The 21,491-nt window shown below is 40.1% G+C and overlaps 1 protein-coding gene across 4 annotated transcripts in view; it reads right to left on the bottom strand.

The window, feature by feature from the left end:
* LOC133576197 (MAM domain-containing glycosylphosphatidylinositol anchor protein 2-like) overlaps positions 1–21,491 on the bottom strand; it is a 494,633-nt gene that overhangs the window by 74,831 nt on the left and 398,311 nt on the right. For all 4 annotated transcript variants that reach the window (XM_061929249.1, XM_061929248.1, XM_061929251.1 and 1 more), the window contains exon 12: positions 4,482–4,659. In XM_061929249.1, coding sequence (XP_061785233.1) covers positions 4,482–4,659 — 178 coding nt within the window. The remainder of the gene's footprint in view (positions 1–4,481; positions 4,660–21,491) is intronic.

Here is a 21,491-nt window from a genome sequence, read left to right as displayed (position 1 = left end):
TTAAACAAAAACACTAACTGTGGCATTAATAAACAAAAACTTACTTGGCATGGACTATGAAGTGCGCAGAGGTAAACAGAGTGTGACAGGGGTATGAATCCGGGATGTCGCCAGGAAGACAAACTGAAAACAATGAACTTAAATACTACAGACATGATTAACGAAAACAGGTGCGTGACTCAAAACGTGAAACAGGTGCGTGACGTGACAGGTGAAAACTAATGGTTGCTATGGTGACAAAACAAACAAAAGTGCACAAAAAGTCCAAAAACAAAACCGAACATGACTAAAACAAAACATGATCACACAGACATGACAGATGGAGACACACAACTAAAAACACAGCCTCTTGTGGTTATTTATAGCACTATTTAAAACCTCAATGTCGATTCGTAAAAGTCGCATGAAACCAGACAAAAAGCCGCATGCGGCTTGGCCAGACCTGCTATAGAAAATATTTGACTAGCATTTTGCAGTAAGTGCTTGAAAACAGCAGCATGCTCCTGTAATACAGATGATCATTGACTAGAGTTTTCGTATTAGGTCCTTTAACACAAGACAGTGTTCTTGCCAAATAGAGGATATATGAAACAGCAGAGCACTCCTGTCATATAGATGATCTTTAACTGGAATGCTAGGTTTTCAAAAACAGCAGAGCACTCCTGTCATAAAGACAGTGTGATTAAATAAACAGCAGCACACTCATGTCTTACAGATGACCTTCGATTGCAATTACTGTAGTCGGGTCTTAAAAACAGAGTTTCCGCAGTCAGTCCTCAAAAACAGCAGGGCATTGTTGTCATGTAGGTACCGGTCCGTGGATCGATTGGTACCGGGCCGCAAAAGAAATTAAAAAAAAAAAAAAAAATTTTTAAAAATATATATATTTTTTTTATTAACCCTCTAAGACCCACAGTGATATATTTACAACATTTTTATTTTATTTAAAAAAGGGTTAAAAGTTTTTTCATTTTGCCCCCCCACCACATTAACATAGTCATTGGGGTCTATTGTTCAGTCTAACAATGACTTTACATTCGAAATTTGTATTTAAGGACCGCCCACAGGCTATAGAATCTCACACAACTTGAAAATCTTCGCAGAGTGACAACCCTTTTCTTTACTGGACCACATTGATCAAATCAATGTAAGTAGAATGCATCTAATATTTTTTACTGTGATCTTTATAATGTCTAGAACATGTACCTATGTTATTATTGTGAAATACCTCCAAAAAATATGATTTAGATGATGTTTTATATTGATTGTATATGTACAACTATGGGTCAATGTGGTAGCAAATATTCCCTTGTGACTAATACCTAGCAGGATACTGTGTAGTCTAAATAGCTATGTTTTGTCAGGAATCTACAATATATTTTAATTTACACACACTTATTCCTTCTGTCTGTGCACATTTGCACTTTAAAATTGCAAACTAAAAGTAAAAAAAATGGTGATGATGGTATTTATGATAAGCATATAGATGGGTAGGTTCATGTTTTCCTTCTTTTTGTGCACATTCGTACATTACTTTTGCAAACTAAAAGTTAAGAACTGTTTTTATTAGAAGGCTTCTGCAACTTTATAAAACAGGTTCTTTTGTTCAAGGATGGTGTTGGGAATATAGATTGGTAATTCACCACCAGAACAGGTTCCTTTGTGTACAGGTGAATTAATTCCTTTTAGGATGATAATAAGGTCAGCCAGACAGTATTGTTTGGTTTGTGAATAGGGTACTTGGGTACTAATAGGGTACTAATGGGGTATCAGTTTGCCATCCAGCCAACCCCCATGCAATGGTCAATTCACATCAGTCCCACTGATCGAGAAGCTCCTTGGGCTTGGCATCCATTATGTGGGCACAGCAAGGCAAGTCCGCATCCCCAATTGCAACCTTGAAGATGACAAGAGCTTGAAGAAGAAAGGTAGAGGAACCTTCGACCACAGAGTGGAGGCGAACCACAACATCTCTGCTGTCAAATGGTTTGACAACAGGGCCGTCACACTTGTGTCATCCTTTGCTGGAACGGAACCTTTGCAGAAGATTCAACGCTGGGACAAAGCCAACAAGACCTACATTGAAGTTGAAAGGCCGTACATTGTGGGTAACTACAATCAGTACATGGGAGGTGTTGATTTGCTGGACTCGTTCACTGCAAAATACAAGTTCTGCATCAAATCCCGCCGCTGGTACCTGTACATCTTCTGGCACACCATCACACTTGCTGTGGTCAACGCCTGGCTCCTCTACAAGCGCGACTGTCAAGCTCTCAAGGAGAAACCTGAGCTTAACCTGCGAAGGTTCCAAGTACAGATGGCATCCGCTCTCATTCTGGTGGACACAGTCACTCCAAAGAGAGGACGACCTTCAGGCAATGGCAGCCCAGTCACAAGCAGCCCGGTCACTGACAAGAGACCATCCTCGGCTCCAACCAGCACCCAATACAAGAAATCGTGTGGACACCTGCCACTGGATGTACGCCACGATCAGATTGGGCATTTACCCAAAAAGACAACGAGAGGCCGCTGCAGGCATTGCCCTACTGGGTACACCAACACACAATGCCACAAGTGTGAAGTGCGTCTCTGGTTCTCGGACAGCAAGAACTGTTTCCTGGACTTTCACTGCAAGTGAACATAGTCAGCACATGCATGCTGGTTGCCAGAAGAACAATGCAGAACTTGATCACACCAACAGTGTTGTACACATGACACATTACCAAAATCATACGCAAAGCCAACTTGTATATACAGCATAGACCACCCTAGAAGTTCCTGAAAATGTGTGTTTTTCATTGATTCAAATAAAATTGACTGTTCATAAAAATGAGTAATGTTGTTATTATAATTATTATTTTACAGTGTTCTGAGTCAAGATGATGAGCAATAAGCATTGAAATTAACCCTTAGTTGTTTGACTGAAGTGAAAACATGTGGAACATGTTGTTCAGAAAAGGAATACAAATGACTTATGGAAAATTTTGCTACCCTTTTCACCCAACGTTGTATCGTTACAACGGTTCCATAAAACCTTATCAATATATGAAAAATTTGCCAACACTTAATTTTAATTCCCAAATGCCCCCTACAACACCGTCTGACAGGTTGAATATTTTTTTATTCATGTATTTCTATGTCCGGGTCTTACAGGGTTAAATCAACATAAAAAAACACAAGATACACTTACAATTAGTGCACCAACCCAAAAAACCTCCCTCCCCCATTTACACTAATTCACACTCATTCGCACAAGAGGGTTTCTTTCTGTTATTAATATTTCTGGTTCCTACATTATATATCAATATTGATCAATACAGTCTGCAGGGATACAGTCCGTAAGGACACATGATTGTATTTTTTTATGACAAAAAAAATAATTTAAAAAAATATACCACCCCCCCTCCCCGGTCCGTGGGACAAATTTTCAAGTGTTGACCGGTCCGCAGTTACAAAAAGGTTGGGGACCACTGATGTAGAGGATCTTTGACTAGCGTCTTTGCAGTAGGTGCTTAAACAGCAGAACGCTCCTGCCATTCAGAGGCTCTTTGACTTGAGTTATACGCAGTCGCGCTTCAAAAACAGCAAAATGCTCCTGTCTAATAGAGGATCTTTGACTTCTAGCGTTTTTTTCAGTAGGTGGTTTAAAACAGCAGAGCGCTCATGTTATATAGATGATCTTTGACTAGAGGGTGCGTAATAGTTCCTTTCACACAACACAGCGCTCCCGTTGTATAAAGGATGACTCTTAACGTTTTTTTCCGGGAGGTTCTCAAAAACAGTATAGCGCACCTGTCATGTAGAAGATCTTTGACTACAGTTTTTGCAAAAGGTGCTCGAAAACAATAGTCTAAACATTTTCAATCTTTCCAGCTGGACCAGGTTGAATTTTTTTTTTTTTTGCCAAACATAAAACGGTTGTAAATTGTGTACAAAATCCTTCTTAAAATCTTCAATAAAATTAATATTCAAAAAGCATCAAACCTCCCAAAAAAACAGTTATTCTGTTGGAAGATTTGAGTGAAGGCAGACTGGGGTCATTGCTTATCTGTTTGCTCCTTTGACCCAAACTAAATGTTTGACTCACGCAGTGCATTCAAGTGCTTCTGACCTATCATGCAAAGAAACCAGGCCTGACTCAGCCAATGATGGTCTGGGAGGAGACAAGATTAGTTGCTCCGTCAACTTTTATGGGGCACAGACGTGCAAAGAAGCAAAGCGCACTGATTTCCAGTTGTCTCCTGGTGACTGATGGTGTTAAGATGCAGTTCTAATTATTCTAATGAGTTTACTTTTTCCTGGCGCTCTCTTGCATTTCATACATTATCTAACGCATCATTATCAACATGATGAATGCGCTGATTGATGCCTTTTGAGGTTTTGCTGAATAATAACTGGAGTACATGCCATTCAGTTTCTTTGGAATCATTTCTCCAGACTTATACCCGCCCACAGTCAACGTTATTCCGTTCCCCACTCACCGCTGTAAGTGATGATCCGCACTGTGGAGTCGCCCTCGCCGAAGCGTGTGATGGGCGTGAGGCGCACCTCGTAAGACTCGGGCTTGATGAGCTCGGTCAGGTTGTGCGTCATGAGTTGTCCCTTGTTGAGTGATCCGTCGACTGGAATCTCCTGCTCCCACCAACGCTGCTGTCCCATCTGTGGAAAAAACTAAGTTAAGTTAAGGTGTTTTCACAAGACGACTTACGTACTGTGCTGGACTTCACAGTCATTTTTCTACATTACTGAATTTCCACAGGCTTTGTGGTATTGGCTGATACCGATACAAGCATGAATCATACATACTTTTATGAGTTTGCAGTATGGACTGTTAGAAAACGTTAGATCAGTGATTCTCAAACTTGGTACAGGGGCTCCAATTAGTGGTACTCAATTAAAGTATAACCTTTTATTTTCCTATATTCAAATACTATGTTACTGTTCAAACTGTGTGTAATGATACAGTCTGTGGCCAAAAATGTTAAATATATTCCATTCATCCATCCATCTTCTTCCGCTTATCCGAGGTCGGGTCGCGGGGACAGCAGCCAAAGCAGGAAAGCCCAGACTTCCCTCTCCCTAGCCACTTCGTCTAGCTCTTCCTGAGGGATCCCGAGGCGTTCCCAGGCCAGCCGGGAGACATAGTCTTCCCAACGTGTCCTGGGACGTGCCCTAAACACCTCCCTAGGGAGGCGTTCAGGTGGCATCCTGACCAGATGCCCGAACCACCTCATCTGGCTCCTCTCGATGTGGAGGAGTAGCGGCTTTACTTTGAGCTTCTCACCCTATCTCAAAGGGAGAGCCCCGGCAGAGGAAACCCATTTCGGCCGCTTGTACCCGTGATCTTGTCCTTAAATATATATGGTAAATAAAACCCCTGCTCTGTTTTAATTAATACTTGGGCCTACTACGCTACTGTATTTTAATGTTGGTAATTTTGGTGGTACTTGGAGTACCACTTGGTGAAAAAAATGTTGAGAACCACTGGGTTTGATCAAGTGAAAATAGTCAAACAGAGAACAATGATAGGTATGAAAAACCTTAATCTATTTATTATTAACCTGTCACGGCACATGCGCAGTCCAGCATGCCTTCTGCTCCAAGCTCTGCTGGCGCATCCGCTGGCGGTGCGCCAGGACACGCCCCTGCTTGCTCTGGCCGCATAGCGGCCACGCGCAGGCAAAGCTGCAGGCGCTCAGCAATCAGCGCACCTGGGACTGATGAAGGCGAGCAGTATAAAGAACAGCGGACCCGAAGATCTGGCGCCGGAACGTAGTTCTGTTTACGGTAAGCTATCACGTCTCTGGCTCCCCTCCCATGAACTTGCTCTCTCTCTGTGTCTTTCCAGTTCCCATGTCTTATGCCCTTTGTGTTTCCCGCAGTGCTTTCCCTGTCTCCCGCGATCAAGCTGTGTGCCTCGACTTCCCTTTTTATTCCGGACTGCCACCCTCGATCCTTGAGCCCTCTGACTTCCTGCCTGTCTCACGGACACTCGAGCATGCCTTTGCTCTTCGGGACTTCCGCCTCTCGCTCAACACTCCCGGTAACACACTCATTAATTCTTACACATAGTCTCACACCATACACCCCTTGGATTTTTGTCACACTCCATACCCGTGTGTAAATTATATTATTATGGTTTAATTATTATATATATTGTAAATATATATAATAAATGCATAGAGCTACTGCGCCCCCTTGTGGTCTGTGGCGTCTACTCCCCCCTGTTACATAACATAACCTTTTGGAATGGACTTATGCTGTCTTTAAATTGAAGTGGAGTGGTAATTGCTTTTCGGAGACACATAGTGTCCACAAAAATGTATTAGGTTAAGCTCACGATGAAATAAGTTGAATAATGCGGACACATTTGTTACTGAATACTTTTAAAAATGTTTATCTGTAAGTAATATGCAATTATGATTATTTAAAACGTGTTCATTTTGACACATCTGCTGTTTTAGACTGAACTATTGTTCAATTAAGGACACTTATGACCAGAGGTGGGTAGTAACGCGCTACATTTACTCCGTTACATCTACTTGAGTAACTTTTGGGATACATTATACTTCTAAGAGTAGTTTTAATGCAACATACTTTTACTTTTACTTAAGTATATTTATAGAGAAGGAACGCTACTTTTACTCCGCTACTTTTATCTACATTCAGCTCGCTACTCGCTACTAATTTTTATCGATCTGTTAATGCACGCTTTGTTTGTTTTGGTCTGTCAGACAGACCTTCAAAGTGCCTGCCTTACTGGTGACGATTCACTTCGTTCCACCAATCAGATGCAGTCACTGGTGACGTTGGACCAATCAAACAGAGCCAGGTGGTCACATGACCTGACTTAAACAAGTTGAAAAACTTATTGGGGTGTTACCATTCAGTGGTCAATTGTACGGAATGTGTACTGTACTGTGCAATCTAATAATAAAAGTTCCAATCAATCAATCAAAAGTGTGAAGGAAAAAATATACTTTTTTTATTTCAACCGTACATCCCGTCAAAAGCCTCAAGACTGACCGCACATGAGGACGTTCCTGTCTTCACAATAAAAGTGCCGCTCCATCGCGCCTGCGCTTTCAAAACAAGAGTCTCCGAAAGCCAGCGCAAACAAGCTAGCAAGCTATGGAGTTTGACGCCAATATATTTCTTGTAAAGTGTATAAAAACGAATATGGAAGCTGGACAAATAGGATGCCAAAAACCCACCACTTTCATGTGGTATTAGACAGAAAGGAGGAACTTTTCTTCTCCTCCATTTGAAAACGTGGACGTTATCATCACGACTGTCTGATTACAATCAACGCAAGTCATCAGAATCAGGTAATACACCAACTTATATTCTAGTCTTCATTAAAGAAAGGAATCTATATGTTAAACATGCATGTATATTCATTAAAACACCTTTAACATGTAAACAAAAACAGCAAAATAAATACATATAAATTATATACTGTATATATCAATGTATATGTATGTATATATATATATATATATATATATATATATATATATATATATATATATATATATATATATATATATATATATATATATATATATATATGATATGAGTGTGTATGTTACTCATCAGTTACTCAGTACTTGAGTAGTTTTTTCACAACATACTTTTTACTTTTACTCAAGTAAATATTTGGGTGACTACTCCTTACTTTTACTTGAGTAATAAATCTCTAAAGTAACAGTACTCTTACTTGAGTACAATTTCTGGTTACTCTACCCACCTCTGCTTATGACTGATGCATAGCGTGTGTGCTTAGGTGTTGTGTATCTGCTATCTCCTAATAGCCTATACCCTACCATGTTTACATTTTGTAAATGACTTAATTAAAATACAAAGAAAAGCAACCTTGTGTGCTTATTGGAGGACATTTAGATGTTAACTGGCTGTCCATCTTGCGCAAGTAAACACGCTGCAAGACTGTTTGTGTCAGAGGTACAGACATTTAAAATGCAAACCCATATCATCCCATACTTGTTTTTTTTGCTGCTATTAGACCGATATCCGACACCCCTATTTCTGAATATTTCGTTTTTGTTCAATTTGGCGGCTGTCAGTAAAAAAAATGAAAGGAAAAGGTCACATTGAAGGTGCTGGGAAAATGACAAGAACACCACCAATAGTGGTTCAGGATTACATATTTTACAAATAAATACCAGGGCTGTCAAACGATTAAAATATTTAATCACTATTAATCGCATTTTGTCCATAGTTAAAATTTTGTCATTAATAAGTGGACTCTAGACAAATATTTTTTGAAGTTTTGCAATGTTTTTTGTTTTTTTTAACATTATGCTTTTTGAAGCAGCTCAACATGAAAAGGATATGAACACTTTTTTAAAGAGAATTTAAAAAAACCTTGCAGTAAGTTAGTGTCTTGCTAGATTTTCTATTTTGTAGGTATACATAATGTGGATTCTTGCTTTACAGCAGGAGCACTTGCATTTAAAGGAGAGGAGCTACACTTCCATGTTTAGATAGCAGTTTCACACATTAATAACATAAAATGTGGATTGTTACAATCATGCTTTGATTGTCAAATATGTTTGGTGATATGTTTTTCTGCATGATTAAATGTTTCTGATATTCTGTACTTTACATCCACAAAACAGCCATTTTGAATATTCCGCTCGAACAGATTTTGGCAATTTCGCTGATTCGGGATCTGACGACGCAGCAGTGACATCAATCGTACGGGAAATACGCATACATGGGAAAGAGATGTCCTTTTTATCATACCAAATCCCTATTTGATTTAAAACTGATTGTTTCATCTTAATTGGATGAATATTACAAAATAAATTTCCCACAGCTTTATATTATTTGAGTGTGCAAGCAGTGCAAATATACATCCTTTTCAGCATTCAAGGAAGGATGTTCCCTCTCATCTACCAATTAACCTCGTCTATACGCATTTGTAGAATGCGCCAACATTTAATGTAACACAACTGAAACAATTTTCCCTCTCTGAGCTGTTGACAGCCTACTAGCTCATTAGGCATGTTTAGTCTCAAAGTAACTTGCGGCTTTTGAATTCACTCAAAATCTGTTTTGGCTCAGCAGTAAAGATTATTTAGCATCACCGTGACAGTAAAAATATGGAATGGTTCAGCGCGTATGGTTATGGTTTAATTTACAGACACAATATGATACATCATACAATCTACATATTTTCATATCTCTTCACCACATGTTTGAAAAGGAGTGGGAAGAAGCAGAGCTTATTTAATCCTACCACTTTTCCAATTCATAGCGATTACTAACACATTTATTCACTTCCCGTTAGGGTCTTGTAATTGTAACATAATTTACACCAATGAAATACTACAATTCTCTTAATATCTAAGCCAGTCAGTATTCACGTATCTCGGTTTTAAGATCATGGAACAACAAATGAGAGAAACTGCTTATAGCTTTGATGATTTTTTTTCATCGAAACAAACTGCTGGCAGGTAACTCTCCAATAAATGTAATTATCAAATTAAAAATACACATTAATGAATTGGAAATAATTAGTTTGCATTACTACCTCAAATGGCAATCCGATATAAATCTTGATACATGGGTTACGATAACATTCACGAACAATACTTTTGAAAACATCATGATTCAATACAGTGGCAGAGGGGTTAGTGCATCTGCCTCACAATACGAAGGTCCTGAGTAGTCTTGGGTTCAATCCCGGGCTCGGGATCTTTCTGTGTGGAGTTTGCATGTCCTCCCCGTGACTGCGTGGGTTCCCTCCGGGTACTCCGGCTTCCTCCCACTTCCAAAGACATGCACCTGGGGATAAGTTGATTGGCAACACTAAATTGGCCCTAGTGTGTGGATGTGAGTGTGAATGTTGTCTGTCTATCTGTGTTGGCCCTGCGATGAGGTGGCGACTTGTCCAGGGTGTACCCCGCCTTCCGCCCGATTGTAGCTGAGATAGGCTCCAGCGCCCCCCGCGACCCCAAAGGGAATAAGCGGTAGAAAATGGATGGATGGATGATTCAATACGATTTGATGCAATTCAATGCAGATGGAAGTTTTGCATGGTGAAAATAAAATGAAATGTTTCATGTCAGAACATTGTGATGTGTTTATTTTTTAAATAGACACATACAAAATTGGCGTTTCCTGTATTAATTATTGGCAAATAGTAAAACTTCAAGGCATTTCAATCCACAAACTTAAAGAAAAGAAATGAGATGAGATGTGTGGTTTAAAAAACGCATTGAATTGTAAATCAATTTTCTTCTGTTGATTCTTAGTTTAGTTGTATTTTTCTTTGTTCTACATCGTTAAATGTTAGACCAGGGGTCGGCAACCTTTATCACTCAAAGAGCCATTTTGACCAGTTTCACATATTAAAGAAAACATTGGGAGCCACAAAAATGTTTTGAAATTTAAAATGAAATAACACTGCATACAAAGTAGTTTTTTTGCTTTGTGCTATGTATAAACCAAGGGTCTCAGACACGCGGCCCACACCTTAATATGAAAATTGAATGTTAGTGCGGCCCGCGGGTTTTATATGAATGGCGCTTGACAGCGTCATACTTGTCCATCCTCCAGATTTTTCCGTCAGACTACGAATTTTAGGGCAACTATTCTCTCGGACGTGCCGTGATGGTACAGCATTTAGCGCACACTACAACCAGCGTGCCGGCCCAGCCACATGTTGCATGGGGCTTCTGCTTGCTCACGAAAGTGACAGCAAGGCATACTTGGTCAACTACCACACAGGTTACACTGACGGTGGCGGTATAAAAAACTTTAACACTCTTACTAATAATGCGCCACACCAAACAAGAATGACAAACACATTTCGGGAGAACATCTGCACCGTAACACAACATAAACACAACAGAACAAATACCCAGAATCCCATGCAGCCCTAACTCTTCCGGGCTACATTATACACCCCCGCTACCAAACCCCGGCCACCTCAACCGACGCACAGAGGGGGGGGTTGATGTGTGAGGGAGCAGGGTTGGGGTGGGGGCAGGGTTTGGTGGTAGCAGGGCTGTATAATGTAGCCCGTGATTCTGGGTATTTGTTCTGTTGTGTTTATGTTGTGTTAAGGTGCAGATGTTCTCCCGAAATGTGTTTGTCATTCTTGTTTTGTTTTGGTTCAAAGTGTGGCGCATTATTAATAAGAGTGTTAAAGTTGTTTTATATGGCTACCGTCAGTGTAACCTGTGTGGCTGTTGAGCAAGTATGCCTTGCTGTCACTTGCGTGTGCAAGCAGAAGATGCATATAACAAGAAGCTGGGCTGGCACGCTGTTAGTACAGATTGCAAAGGGCGCTAAGTGTGTACCATCATGGCATGCCCTTATTATTATTGTAGGGGTGAAAATCGGAGAATATTAATCCCGGGAGTTTTCTGCGTGAGGCACTGAAATCCGGAAGTCTCCCGGGAAAATCGGGGGGGTCGGCAAGTATGCAGCTGAGCCGCTTCAGAGTGATCAAAGAGCCGCATGCGGCTCCGGAGCCGCGGGTTGCCGACCCCTGTGTTAGACTATCAAACTTGATCAACAGACTGAAGGGTTGTTGTTGTTGACTGGCTCATTAACATGAATGATAGGTTTGGTTTTATTTGAATCATGACGGTGATGAAACATTTACATTTCAACAAAGGCAGAAACAGCGGCAGCTTTGCACAGAGTGGATGTGGGTCTCCTCTGCTTTGACGAGAATGAAACGGACTTCATTGCAATTGCATTTAAAAGTACAACTAAATGTGTTTTCAGTGCAAGCTGTCCAAGAGCAGACATTCAGTAGATGGGTGACCGCCTGAGAGGAAAGGCTCACAGCACCACCGCTTGTACGTTAAGGACATTAGAATTTAGAGTTTCATGTCTCCAAACATCCAAAAAAGTTACTAGATTTGTCGCTTGCCGCTTTTGAGAAACAATGTCATGAAGACGAGTTAGAAAGATACTAGATTTAGCGAGAGAAAAAACTGAGGTGTGTGTGAAAGATAAAGACACAAAGACCTGCCTTACGTTGCTTCTGATTGGTTGGTTTACATTGCGTGATGCCTTCCATGGTTGGCTACATTTAGGCACAATAATTTATGGATTGGTGTGCATATGTTGTACACGCCTCCTCATGCATCAACTTGGAGCTCACTGGCTTCCGTCTCCTTGAAGCAAACTCGTGCTTTGCAGTCCCTCCCTTTAAGGGCTGATGAAATTGTTTACATCACATGAGTCTTCCCTGGCTAAACTGAGGAGACTGGCGGTCAAAGGCTTTTCTCTAAAGAAGCAAAAACAATGGTTTGTTGCAGCTGAGCCCGGGGCTAAACGAGGCAGCCAGGTACACTTTATCCTTGGGAATCACTTTTAAGGAGGCAGCGCTGCACAGAGACGAGCGACAGCCTCTGCATCACAAAAGTCGACGAGACGTGCGTTCATGCCTTTCTCAGTCAAAGCCGCTGAGGAGCGCCATTGCGGGCGACAATAAAACTGTGTGTGTGTTTTTGTGTGTGTGTGCATGCGTGCGTGTGTGAGAACAATTCAAATGAAGTAATTACTTACAGTCTTACGGTTGCAGTATTAAGCAGTGAAGTTTTTCATTACAGCTACTTTACAAGTAAATAGGTGGTAGGAGTTAAGGCCCAAACAGACTCAGGCGGAACGTAAGCGAAAGGAAGTCCGCAGAGGTCTGCACATAGCTCAAATTTCATGACTGTGCAATCTCTGCTCAGCGCACTCAAGCCTAGATATGTTTTCTTTCACATTTGAATGAATATGATACAAATTCCCGGTACCTAGGTACCATAAATATATATATATATATATATATATATATATACATATATATACAGTATATATATATCTATATATATATATATATATGTATATATATATATATATATATATATATATATATATATACATATATAAGAGATGTTGGCCGATAAATGCGTTAAAATGTAATATCGGAAATTATCGGTATCGTTTTTTTTATTATCGGTATCGTGTTTTTTTTGTTGTTGTTTTTTTTAATGAAATCAACATAAAAAAACACAAGATACACTTACAATTTGTGCACCAACCCAAAAAACCTCCCTCCCCCATTTACACTCATTCACACAAAAGGGTTGTTTCTTTCTGTTATTAATATTCTGGTTCCTACATTATATATCAATATAGATCAATACAGTCTGCAGGGATACAGTCCGTAAGCACACATGATTGTGCGTGCTGCTGGTCCACTAGTAGTACTAACCTTTAACAGTTAATTTTACAAATTTTCATTAATTACTAGTTTCTATGTAACTGTTTTTATATTGTTTTACTTTCTTTTTTATTCAAGAAAATGTTTTTAATTTATTTATCTTATTTTATTTTATTAATTTAAAAAAATGTACCTTATCTTTACCATACCTGGTTGTCCAAATTAGGCATAATAATGTGTTAATTCCACCACTGTATATATTGGTTGATATCGGTATCAGGTTGATATCGGTATCGGTAATTAAAGAGTTGGACAATATCGTAATATCGGATAGCGGCAAAAAGCCATTATCGGACATCCCTAATATATATATATATATATATGTATATATATATATATATATATATATTAATAAAAATATGAATGGGATACCTTTGTTTTTGCTCCCATTTTTCATGAGTTGGACTCAAAGATCTAAACTTTTTACTATATTCACAAAAGCCCTATTCCTCTCAAATATTGTTCACAAATCTGTCTAAATAGGTGTTAGTGAGCATTTCTTCTTTGCCAAGATAATCCATCCCTCCTCGCAGGTGTGGCATATCAAAATGCTGATTAAATACTGGCCGTAGTTCCTGGTTGTCGCCTACATGGACTGGGGGGAGGGGGTGTCCGGGCCCTCTACTCCTCCTACTTATAGCACACACAGTCACACATATATAAGACTTTGGGGGATTGTCCTGCGGGGAGGCATGGCGGGGGGATGAGGATGTCTCTTATGGGGGTCCAGTCCTCCTGTCTTGTCCCCTGCTCGTCCATCCCTCAATCTTAGCTGCATATTAGACACTTAGGATTTGGGGGTCTCGGCTTGGTTGGGACCCACCATGACCTTGATGTCCCCCAATTTTAATCGCATTATTAGTTCCCACAAGCACACATATCTCACTCACGCTACAGTACACACATCAATAGGGACTGGAGGTCGGCTGTAACGGCTGACCTCCTAATTTTAACTACACAGTAGACACTCTGGGGGCCTTGTACACATGCATGGGGGGGTTGGGGTTCGGGAGTACGGCGCACCCCTCATTGCCTCCTCGGCCGGCGCAGGTTGTGGGGACTGCGGTTTGGTGGCCTGCCAGGCTTTTATTCATTTTTATTTTTTTATGTTTTTTTAAATATTAAAAAAAATATATATATATTATTTATTTATTTATTATTTTTATTTTTGTTATTTACTTATTTTATTATATACATATATATTTTAATTATTCTTAAAATCGTATTTTTTATTTGTGAGTGGCGTCGCACGGGTCTCGCTTCCTGTTGGGTGGGATCCGTGCCCGTGTGGCCTGACCTTGCGCTGTGGGGTCTCTGTTGGTGACTTGATGCGGTGGTGGCGCGGCCCCCATGTCTGGTCTAGATGCTGTGTCTCGGTTGTTTGGGCGGTGGTGTGTTTGTGCGTGTTTGGGTTGGGGTGGTGGGATCTTTTGGTGGGGGAGGTGTTGGTGTCTCGATCTTGTTTGCATGTTGGCGTTTGGGCTGACTGGCGGGCTGGCGCTGGCTGGTCTCCGTGATCCTGTTGGCGTGTGGTTGCCGGTCGCAGTTTTTTCGATCGCTTTGATTTACGTGGGTGGTGCTGGCTATCTGGGGGTATTGCAGCTGCTGTTTCTGCTGCCGTTTGTTTGTGGTGTGGGCGCCCGTGGCTGCTGGGTCTGGTGCAGGGGGGTGGCTGGTCTTGTGACTGGTGGCAGCGCGCGCGCGTGGTGGTTGTCGGGGCTGACAAACCTGCCGGCCTCATACTCGTTTATTGTCGTGTTGGTTGGCTTGTCGGATGTAGGTATGTATGTGTATGTATGTATATGTCTGTGCATGTATGAGTATAGGTAAATAAATGGGTTGTACTTGTATAGCGCTTTATAAAAAATAAAAAATAAAATAAATAAATAAGTAAATAAATAAATGGGAGCCCATACTTCCCTGCTTGGCACTCAGCATCAAGGGTCGGAATTGGGGGTTAAATCACCAAAAATGATTCTCGGGCGTGGCCACCGCTGCTGCTCACTGCTCCCCTCACCTCCCAGGGGGTGAACAAGGGGATGGGTCAAATGCAGAGGATAAAATTTCACAACAGCTAGTGTGTGTGTGACAATCATTGGTACTTTAACTTTAACTTAACTTAACCAAGCTTGCCCAACACTGATTAACGATGACGCACAACACAGCTGCAGCACTTTCCAGGTTATTAAGACAAATACAGCTGGAATTCCATAGCAGCACCCATGACAACCGAAACTACTCGCTTTTATAAATAATGATAAATAAATGGGTTGTACTTGTATAGCGCTTTTCTACCTTCAAGGTACTCAAAGCGCTTTGACACTACTTCCACATTTACCCATTCACACACACATTCACACACTGATGGAGGGAGCTGCCATGCAAGGAGCTAACCAGCACCCATCAGGAGCAAGGGTGAAGTGTCTTGCTCAGGACACAACGGACATGACAAGGTTGGTACTAGGTGGGGATTGAACCAGGGACCCTCGGGTCGCGCATGGCCACTCTTCCACTGCGCCACGCCGTCCCATTATTGTGTTTCATTTTATTGCTTTTTCAAACAGATATATTATTTTATTGTTTGTCCTGCTGTGTTGGCCTCCAGAGCTATGCCTCGACTTAAACTGCAATTTGCCTATAATTCCATAACTGGAATGTAATTTCCTCAAAATGTACAAATGGGAAACATATTGATCGACTTACAACAACTTAACTTTTTCCACACATTTTGAATGGACTTTACTGTATACTGGCATATGGATTGTGCCCCTTTGTTTTGATTTATATCAATGATTACTGAATCCCGGCGCCTGCACTCAATTAAGGCTTCCGTTCACATCCCATTAACGCTCTTTCCCCACGGGAAGCAGCGTGCCCTATTGATTTTGTGTCAACTGCGCGGTGTGAGACTTTATGGGTGAAAACATCAGGATTGATGAAAGTAATACGCAGCAGTGGTGGCACAGGCGACAAGAAACACGTTGTAAGAGAAAGCCGCTGGTTTGATTGCCTGCATGCAATTTGTGTTGCTGCTATTGACGGACACGCACGTTCAGACCTGACGTCAGACATTTGGGAAGGCACAGGAGAGGGACAGGGGCACCCTGGCGCGATGGTTTCTAGGTTGACATTGGGGGGTGGGGGAAAGGGAGCAGATGTTACATTGTTGACAGGTGTGCTGATATGTGTTGGTGATTCATGCCCAATCCCGCCTTTCAGACTTCCATTTCCCCTTCAGCCCGACTGTCAGCCTCTCACGAGGCCGACATAAAGCAATCTATTACTATTTCTATGACTTCACATTTAAGAAAATTGCAAGAATATGAAAGAGAGCTTTCTATCCTGCAGTCCAACATAATTCATGTACACACACACACACACATATATATGTATATATATTTATATATATATATATATATATATATATATATATATATATATATATATATATATATATATATATATATATATATATATATATATATACATACATATATTATGTAAGATGTAATATGTCATATTATACTAATAATAAGTCTGAGAGCATCCACAATCGCGTATTACATTTGTGTTAAGTTGATGCTGGAATACAAATGGCTTAAAAGCATTTTTAGAAAAAACATACTAAGGACATGCCATTTTGTGGCTGTCACTTTAATGGTTTCGAGATGTGTTTGTGTGTTTCCAAGAAGCGCTACTGTATACTTTATCCTCTTTTGAAATGCACACTGTATATGTGCACGTGTCTAACGTTATAGATGCTATATCACATACAACAACATAACATTAAGGACTGGGATAGGATAGTAATCTTAGCTACATGCTAACATTTGAATGCGCGTACAACACTTAAGACCTTTAGCATATCCATATATGGAATTAAATTATGGAGCGGATTAAGCAAAGAAATCACACAGAGCACCAATATGATTCAGTTTAAGAGACCGTTCACAAAGTACAAAGAAGAACACTTTTGATGAACATCTTGAACCTTTTTTTTATTGATTTAATGATTATTTATGTACATAATATTTGTTTACTTACTTATGGTATAATGTTTATTTATTCACTGTTCTGTTATAAACAGAGAACAAGGAAATGGGATAAAATTGCTATGATATAAAAAGAGGTGGCATTAAATAAGCTCTGCTTCTTCCTACTCCTTTTTCGGATGTGCTGTAATAAAACAACTGGAAATGTGTGAAAACGTTAAATGTTTGTCTCAAATAAATAATTAGGTAACAAACACTGCATCGTTTTGCTGCGGGTGTGACATAAGCACATTGGACCACATTAAAAGTTGTCATGCCTATAGATTTACAATTAAATAAATGACTCCCTGAGGCAGAGAGTATTATTTGATCATTTTTTTGTAAAGAAAATAAATAATTAGCTCTACGTTACGGTTGTGTAAATGTCGCGCTGACTCGCCTGCTGATGGAATCATAGCAGTAAAAATTAAGTCTGCCTCTTCACTTTATCCCAAGTGTACACAGTAAGATGCAGAACATGTTTAATGCATGCATTTTCATTTTGGCGGGGAGAACTCCAACTTCCTCATCTCACAAGAAAAAGCATCTGAATGGCTCTCCCTCGTAACTAATTCCCCGCCCTTCCACTGTTGAAGACCTGCGATTGGATATATTCCAAACTCGTCCCACACATCTATAAAACGAGATTAAATATGATTGGATTTTGTTTCTGTCAACATTTTTGTCTCATTTTTATTCGTTGACTAGAAAGCCAGTTACTTTTGTGGTCGTCCTTGTCGACATGCATTTGTCTTTGATTATTAATCATCTTATTTTTGTCAGGGGAAAATAGGTTGTTGACGATAACTAAGACGGAAATTATAAGTCAAAGAAGTAACACTGATAACGATATTTATCACAATATTCTATTTGGCCTATTGATGATGATAGAACTATTTTAAAACCCATTACAAAGGCTCCTAATTTCGTTGCCTATGTATGCGGTAACATTGCATTCTTTATAGTTGTATTATTTTGTCAAAACTATTAGTAATCTACTTGTATAGTTACTGATAATATCTGGTTACTTTTTGTTGTAAAATTATTTCTATCTACACTTCCATTCCAATGTAATAAAGACGTATTATTCTTTTGTTTCAATACTTTATATTAGTTTTGGGTGATACTACCAATTTTGTTTTGGGTGATACTACCAATTTCGGTACCAATCAAATGCCCACATAGTAGACACAGGAGCGGTATCAGTCATACCAATGCTGATACTAGTAATTTAAATTTGCAAGACTATTGAATTATTACATTTTCGATCACAATTATATCAAGCAATCAATCAATCAATCAATCAATCAAAGTTTATTTATATAGCCCTTCATCACAACTGTCTCAAAGGGCTGTACAAGCCACAACGACATCCTCGGCTTAGATCACACATCAGGGCAAGAAAAACCTCAACCCAATGGGATACAATGAGAGACCTTATTATTATAACCAGGCAAAAACACAGTATAGCGGTGTAACAATATCAAATAAATATTCAAATGTTGTCTTACTATTGACTCTGATTTAAATCCTTTGGTTTTTGCTCTTAAAGTCGTGCGATGGGTAGGGACTTTCCTGAGTTTGTAAACAATAACAAAAACAACAAAAGCCTGCGTGGTATAAAAAATATTGATCTAATTACTGTAGTATCGACCATATACTGACACTCGACTTAGTATCGTTACTGTCGATATTTGTATTGATCCGCCCACCTATGTTTACATTCTCGAGCTCAGTGCTTAGCATGGCTTATGGCATCCTCCTACATTGTGTACTGTACATTGTTCGGAAAAACGCTGTTAGATAACAACATTAGTTTTTCTAGTGACAAGTAATCAAATTATTTATTTTTAGATAAGTTACAACGTCGTTTACGATATTTTTGCTGTGACGTGGCACGCGACTATTGATGCGGACAAGACAGCTTTAAAATCCCAGCAAGTTCACTTTCACAAAAGAGCTTTTTACCAGTGCAAGCGGTAGACACTGCACCCGCACTACTACTACAACGGCGGAATTATGAACATTCAATAAAGTGACAATCATCAACAAGAATAATCCTACAATACCCCGTTTGAGGACAAGGAGAGACACAGCCATCGATCCACCTACTCAGTGGCCTAGTGGTTAGAGTGTCCGTCCTGAGATCGGTAGGTTGGGAGTTCAAATCCCGGCCGAGTCATACCAAAGACTATAAAAATGGGACCCATTACCTCCCTGCTTGGCACTCAGCATCAAGGGTTGGAATTGGGGGTTAAATCACCAAAATGATTCCCGGGCGCAGCCACCGCTGCTGCCCACTGCTCCCCTCACCTCCCAGGGGGTGATCAAGGGTGATGGGTCAAATGCAGAGAATAATTTCATCAACATGCATTATCATGTGTGTGTGACAATCATTGGTACTTTAACTTTAACTTTAACATTCCATCGCTTTATTAACTATTAGTGAAAATATTCCACGGTGGCTGCAGTCAACAATCTGCCTTTGTCCGCAGACTACCAATGCTGAGGTAAAACAGCCAATGAACGCACCCTCCCTGAGGTCACACTTCACTTGGCAACAGGAATCACCTTTTAAAGGCACACAGTCACGCACTCTTCTCTCATGAAACATCGATATATGAAGGTTTAAAAAGTTTACTAATATTAAAGAATAATTCCGTTAGTAATTTAATTACTTTTTTGGAAAGTAATGTGCTAGCTGACTGTGTCACAAACCTGGGGGTAAAGTTTGACTCAGATTTTAAATTCGAAAAACAAATCAGCAGCGTCGTTCAAAAAAGCTTTCATCAATTACGCCAAATAGCGAAAGTGAAACCGCTTCTATCAAGTCATGATCTTGAGAAATTAATCCATGCCTTTATCTCGACTCGTCTTGATTACTGTAATGCCCTGTATGTAGGCATTAGCCAGGCCTCCCTCGCCCGCCTGCAGCTCGTGCAGAACTCTGCTGCTCGTCTGCTAACACAGACCCGCAGACGTGAGCACATCACCCCTATTTTAGCGTCCCTTCACTGGCTCCCTGTGCGTTACCGAATACATTTTAAACTCCTTTTATTTGTTTTTAAATGTCTAAACAACCTCGCGCCAACCTATCTCTCCGACCTCCTTCAGCCTTACTGCCCCACCCGATCCTTAAGATCAGCCGATCAGCTGCTGTTGATGGTCCCTGACACAAGGCTGAAGCTTAGAGGTGACAGAGCTTTCGCCGTTGCTGCTCCCAAGCTCTGGAACGACCTACCCCTGAGTGTTAGACAAGCCTCCTCTCTTCCTGTTTTTAAATCTCTCTTAAAAACATACTTTTATTCCATGGCTTTTAACACTGAGTGATATCCATCCTGCAATGGCGCCCCATAATACACCTGCTGTGAACCTGTTTTTATGTTTTTATGTTTTTATTTATTCTATTTTAATTATTTTATTTTTTTATCGTGTTCTGTTTGTGTTGTGTTTGCTCGGTACTCGTTTTATCTTTTAACTTTAATTGTACAGCACTTTGGCTACCCCTGTGGTAAATTTTAAATGTGCTTTATAAATAAAGTTGATTTGATTTGATTTGATTTAGCTGCAAATACTTATTTTTGAAAGCAATTTTCCTAACACTGGTAGCATGAATAGCTATTCCTTGTCCTCCAGTGATTACTTGTAGGAAACAGTTTGGCGAGGATTTCTGACTTGAAAGTGGCTTTGCACTGTGGAGGGACATTAGCCGCCAGCGAGGATACTACGGTGCATTGAGTACACATCCTTTTAGTTTGTGTGTCATCAACATGCATTATCATGATAGGATGATAGTATTAAAAGCTCTATAGTCGGCCAAATTTACATCATTCACCTCGATAGAGGGACAAATGTGACTGTTAAAACATCAATAAAGTTACATTTGACCTACAATTGGGAAAACAAATGTGAAGTTCAAAAGAAACGACAAATAATCTTTGAGAGAAAGCAAATACGCTATCACTGTGTGCTCTCGACATATTGAGGGAAGAAGGGGGAAGAAATGAATTTGCCCCAAACATAAAATCTGGGCTAAACTAAATGGACTAGTGATGTTCTTGCTTTTGTGAACAAATGAGTGCAGAAAAACATTTAAATGTTAATGAGCTTTCCAAAATCAGTGCATTCTAGCGCAAATGCAGACACATGATGCAGACAGCTGTGAGCAGAAGTGGCTTAAAATATGAAATAAAAAGACTTCTCTC

Source organism: Nerophis lumbriciformis, linkage group LG34 (assembly GCF_033978685.3).
Source record: "Nerophis lumbriciformis linkage group LG34, RoL_Nlum_v2.1, whole genome shotgun sequence".
NCBI lineage: Eukaryota > Metazoa > Chordata > Actinopteri > Syngnathiformes > Syngnathidae > Nerophis > Nerophis lumbriciformis.
This window is presented reverse-complemented; position numbering and strand designations above follow the sequence as displayed.